Source organism: Protobothrops mucrosquamatus, unplaced genomic scaffold (genome assembly GCF_001527695.2).
Source record: "Protobothrops mucrosquamatus isolate PMUCROS unplaced genomic scaffold, P.Mucros_1.0 scaffold532, whole genome shotgun sequence".
Taxonomy (NCBI): Eukaryota; Metazoa; Chordata; class Lepidosauria; order Squamata; family Viperidae; genus Protobothrops; species Protobothrops mucrosquamatus.
Genome location: NW_015386839.1, coordinates 176,647 through 182,820, shown reverse-complemented (window position 1 = coordinate 182,820; position 6,174 = coordinate 176,647). Strand labels below are relative to the sequence as shown.

The 6,174-nt window shown below is 34.8% G+C and overlaps 1 protein-coding gene across 1 annotated transcript in view; it reads left to right on the top strand.

Moving 5' to 3' along the window:
• The window catches only part of CACNA1C (calcium voltage-gated channel subunit alpha1 C), a 182,976-nt gene that overhangs the window by 168,197 nt on the left and 8,605 nt on the right, over nt 1-6,174 (top strand). Inside the window, exon 40 of the mRNA XM_015816939.1 lies at nt 835-938. Coding sequence (XP_015672425.1) covers nt 835-938 — 104 coding nt within the window. The remainder of the gene's footprint in view (nt 1-834; nt 939-6,174) is intronic.

Sequence of the window (6,174 nt, the reverse complement as noted above, 5' to 3'; positions counted from 1 at the left end):
GCTATTTTCCAAAGCGCCTGAAGGCAGGACAAGGAGCAACGGGTGGAAGCTAACCAAAGAGAGAAGCAACCTAGAACTAAGGAGAAACTTCCTGACAGTTAGAACAATTAACCAGTGGAACAACCTGCCTCCAGAAGTGGTGAATGCACCAACACTGGAAGTTTTTAAGAAGAAACTGGACAGCCATTTGTCCAAAATGATATAGGGTTTCCTGCCTGAGCAGGGGGTTGGACTAGATGACCTCCAAGGTCCCTTCCAACTTTATCATTATTATTATTATGTCATGAAAACAAGTAACAGAGTCCTATCAGTGATACAAGGGAAGTGTGATACTTCAACATATGATCATAATTGAGCCCGGGATTATAGTCATAAATCATGCTGGTTGTTAAGTGGGTCACCATGTTATGGCGCACCAATTTTATAATGTTTTTGCAGTGGTCATTAAGCAAACACTGTGGTTATTAAACAAACTCCATGGACATTAAGCAAAACCATGGTACCCAGTGGGCATTTTTCCCCAGCAACTAGAAGTAAATGCTAGTTTCAGTCACAGGACGCAGGACACTGCAAACAGCCATAAATGAAGGGTAGTTGTCAAGCATCCAAAATGCAGTCAGATGACCGTGGGGGGAGGCAGCCATCAGAACTTCGAAATTGTATCATAATAGCTCTGGGGAGGTCCATTGTAATTTCAAACAGTCGCTTAAGTGACTAGTCATAAGTCAAGGGCTACCTATATTTGATACCTGTGTCTGCTTCATAGGCTAATGCTCTTTCAATGATTATGCAGTTGGATTAATCTATTTTCATACTGTGTAATTGGCTTTCTAGATCGAAGAGCATCCTTTCATCTGGAGTGTCTAAAGAGACAGAAAAATCAGACTGCGGGTGTCTCCCAGAAAATAACATTACCTTTGCATCTATTACATCGTCAAGTGAGTATTTGCATCTAGAAACAGCTATCCTTTGAATCATATTGCATTTAAAAAATAAGGTACACAATCTGATCTTTTGATCATAAATGGTATGGTTAATTTTCTAATCTGAGTCTATGTATTTAATAAGATATATGTATCTAATGTCCAATGTATACATCTAATAAAAAGGTTATTAGTGAAAGTAAAATCAAATTAATATTACAAATAATAAGCTATCTGCTTAAAATATCACTACAGAATTCTACAGAATTGGAAAAGTAATTGAAGATAGCTTAGAGGGTAAGATCTTTATATTAGATGACTTACTGACTTTCCTAAAGCAAACTCCCAACAGCACAAGAGTTATCAAAAATTGAAAACAAACAAATTATTATGGTATCAACTGCATGTGATGAAATGGACTATAGCCATAACCACTAACACCCATGCCATAATATATTTGTTCCTGGATAAAGTACTACAAGAGTCTTTAAGGTGTCATTTTTAATTGAATCACCCACTTGGAAGACTGAGAAGTTTTCAGGGACAAAGTTTACTATAGCTCATGAAGAAAAATATAAATGGTGTTTATCTTATGAAAGCCAAATGGCAAAAGATGCCATTTGGCTTTCATGAGATAAGCAGTTTATATTTTTCTTCATGAGCTATAGTAAACTATAGCTGGGGTTTTGCACAGTGAAGAGAAAATGATAATTTTCTCTTCCAGCTACTAAACCTGATGACACAGTATTTTAACACTTTAATACAATCTTTCCCAGATTTTACAGATTGACCTTCCATGTAACAGATTCATGAGTGGCATAAGAAGGGATGTTATTAACAATGTCCATGGGAATGCTTTATCTATTCTTTTTTTTATATAGCTAAAGATAGACGTTGGATCCTAGCAGCCATCAAAGTTTTTTGAGGCTAAACTCCAGCCAACTACTATATAGCTCCATTAACACAGCACTATGATTTCAAGCAGGTCTGATCAGAGTTGAAGTCAAAGTTTGATTTTTATTAGTCAACTATTGATTTAAACTAAACTACATTCCAATGACTTTTTCACTTCTCTCATTAATAGATAATAATTATTGATACAGAAATACAACATTTAATATGGCTTAATTTTTACTCAATGCAAGTAACAATTCAGCTGTCATGTTACATGGGCAAATTTTGTGCTGCAATTTTCACTCCGACATGATTTTATTTTATATTGGCCAAAGAGTGTAATAAAATCATGGAACTGGAGAATTTAAAATAGAGCATGATGTTACAATGTCTTAAAACAATATAATGAGAAATCTCTGTTATAATAATCTGTCATAGAAATCATGGTGACTATCTACATATCATGTAGAGGTGCTAGTTTACACAAACACAGCTTCCCAGCAAGCACACTAGTTTCAAATGAATGGCACTCTTCTCTATTCAGAAAAAAATGATAGAATCACTCCCATGTATAAAGTATACGTAAATTATCTTAAAATCCATTAAACTGTCCATCAAATTCTAAATGGTATTACGGTATATACAAGAATAATCAGAGCCATGTATTATCCTTGTTCAATTAATAAGTTTCAAGTTACAAACAGGTGAAGAGCAGACATTCATTCATTTTTTGTTAAAGTTACTTTTTGATCTATGTTTTAGTTTTCTATAAGATTGAGGACATTGTCAATATGAAATATAGAACAGCAGGTTAACGGAATATCATTATTCAACTACAGCCAGCTCCAAGTTAAGCTGAACTTTTTTGAAAAATATTTGGTTCATTTTTTCCCCATGTTCTGAAACACAATGTTGCTGACACACTAATTTATCATGTTTTCTGTCTACAGGCACTATCAGTTGGAGGTCAGAGTCCTCTTCAAAGTAGTCATTCATCAATTAGATCTTCTCGACCCTGTTCCACATCATCTGCAACACATTGTACACAAGACTGGCCACAGCAACATGATAAAGGGTTGTGGCCNTTGGGTATACTGCCACCTAGAGTCATGATTATACGTCAGATAGCTACATACATCTAATCAATAAAAAAATAATCATCGCTGGAATGCTGTTATGTGAATTGACAGTCTTTTTGGAGCAGTGGCAGGGATCAATTTGTTCTTCCTGTGCTGTTTCCTGAATCACAGTTGCACTTACAACTAGCTTGTTTTTAAAAAAAAATAGCAAAAAAATTAGATACACGGAAAGCATTAATCATCTGTCCCTCTGCTTTATTCCTAAACTCAGAATAAAACAGTGGCAGTTGTTTCAGTTAATTCACAGTAATGCACTTGATTCACCAAATACCAATGAGAGGATAGTAATGGCAAAATAAATGCTTTAAGAAGATGTGTATTTAGGTTTGCTGGAAGCAAAGCAATTTAAAAGCTACACTCCCAACAAGATAAAATGCAATTAAATACATGAGCCCTGAGCAATACTAATAGACCATTTGAGTATTGATGTAGGTTTAGATTTGTTTCTTCAAAAACCTTTATTATTACTCTGTTTCAGAAGTACGGACAAGCATGATGAACAGGAAATCTAAGGCAGATGCTTCATATCTTGCTTCCCCATTTCCAAATTAATTTCCACACAGGAGATCTGTATCTCGTTTGCCAGACCAATTCAGTTTGGCAGGGTTGGCACATCCTGGGTTCCAAATAATGCTATCTGGAATAAGGTTCACCTCAAAATTTGAATGGTTCCTACTGTGTTAATATTTTAAAGAACCTTAAAAAGAAGACTAACACTCCTTTCTTCCTTTTTGTTCTCTTCTGGGTTTATTTGCCATTTTGTTCTTTTGTCTTGTGCTGTTTTTATGTTTTCACATTGTTCTTTGTTTTTAAATGCTTTAACAATTGTAAACTGCCCAGAGTCATTGGGAGTCAGATAGTATATACATTTAATATATTATGGTTTGTTGCACAAGCAGCCAGATGTTCAGACTAGATTTTGCATTTTTGTCCACCTACAAGTCCTTTCCAAGGACTTGGGATAGGCAGATAAGTTTTCTTATAAGTTAATTTTGCCAGGAGCGGTTTAAAAATAATGCAACAGAATCAGTGTTTCCACTGCAGAATTTCTAGATTTTCTTCAGTAACCATAAATCATTCTGATTTTTTTGCTTATTAGATCCTATTCCAGAGACAGCCAAGTAGCAATTGTTAGTGAAGAGGAAGCTCCTCAGGAGGATGAAACATATAGTGAGCAATTAAATGAAGAAACTGAATATTGTAGTGAACCAAATTTGTTATCACCTGAAATGTGAGTATTTTATTGCAGTATACAAGTTGTTTTGGAATTTTTAGGAGTGAAATCACAAAATTCAGTCTTGCCTTTCCAATAGTTCCAGATTAGAAATACATTAATAATTTTTCCATATATTTATACCATAGTTTAAATTGTCATTTGCTGTTTCAGATAATAGAATATACAAAGATAGGGGGGGAGAGGGAACAAGCGTGTATAGTATTTGTAGGCAAATCATGTTATCTGAATTAATAACTTAGTGCTGTAGTATGAAAATAAATAAGTAAGTCATAAAGCTAGGCATATGTATATCATACCCATAAAGGAATTATTTCTGGATTTTACCACTAGCTAGCTCCCAGATTAGTTCTCCATAGTGAGAAGAATCTGATACTTGGATTGTCAATTGCTGGAGGTTATAAAAACCTGCTCCCACATACCAATATATTCCTAATTTTTGGATGAATTACCAATGTATTCCTAACTATACTATTGTGCATATAATTAGTATGGTAGACTATTTAAGGAAGAAATATGGTTGAAAACTAAGGCATAAAGAAACTCATACTAAAACATCATTCTCAAATATTTCATCATTCCATTATAGAATGAGTAACAGCTTGCTATTTGGAACAGAACTGAGAGGCAAAATCTGCAGATTTGGGGATTAGACCACTAACCCTACATTATATAGTTTGACATTAACCTAATTAAATCTGATAGAGGAGGCTGTGTTCCTCTTTAAGAACTGTGCAACATGTTGGCTAATTCGTATATTTTGGAAAAACATGGCATTTTCAATTACAGGTTATCGTACCAAGATGATGAACACAGACAGCTAACTCTCCCAAAAAGCAAAGAAGACGTCCAGCCATCTCCAAAGATTGGATTTCTACATTCCTCATCACTAAGTAATACTGTTGACATTTTAAAAATTGTGCAATCTATTAAAAATATATCATTTGTTGAAAACATGAAATAGACTACACAGCTGATACATATTTTCATGGCTTTTAGTTATTAGCTGCCAGAATGTTGGAATATACTGAGATTTTGTCAATTTATCCAGGAGCACAAACATTTTTCAACTGCTTGAGAATTACTATTGAATTAAAACTTGCAATTCAAATAGGATAATCCTTGTTTTCACAAACATCAAATGAGCAAATCTTGTATCTTCACTGCATATCGTCAAACTATAATTAGAGACATATATGTTAGAGGGAAATCCTGTAAAATGAGAGTTCCTATCTAGATTATTTTCTTGATATTCACGTGTGCAGATATAGATATTTTTAAAAGGAAATTGCAAAATGGTCTGAAATATAAATTTCTAGTTATAGTCCAGATTTATTATCTCAGTGAGAAATAGACCATATAAATACATACAATGTTTAATTAAGAATTGTGTAAACACAAATTGTGTGTTTATCAGTTTAACATAAAAGCCCATTAGCTGAGTGGGAATTATTAATCTTTTCTACGCCAGTGATTTTCTCTTAAAAGTGCCATATCCCCCCCCACACACACACACACAAACAGAAAATAATTTTGCCTCCACTTACATTTATTTAACAGAATTGGGCTAAAAAAATATAAACAGGAGCTTCATTGCAGTGGGGTGCCCCAGGGCTCTGTTCTGGGCCCAGTGCTCTTCAACATCTTCATCAACGATCTGGACGAGGGGATAGATGGGGAACTCATCAAATTTGCAGATACCAAGCTGGCAGGAATAGCCAACACTCCAGAAGATAGGCTTAAGATACAGAAGGATCTTGACAGACTTGAACACTGGGCGCTATGTAACAAAATGAAATTCAATGGTGAAAAAAGTAAGGTTCTACATTTAGGCAAGAAAAACCAAATGTACAGGTATAGTATAGGGGGTACCTTGCTCAATAGTAGTAACTGTGAGAGGGATCTCGGAGTTCTAGTGGACAATCACTTAAATATGAGCCAGCAGTGTGCTGCAGCTGCCAAAAAAGCCAACACAGTGCTGGGC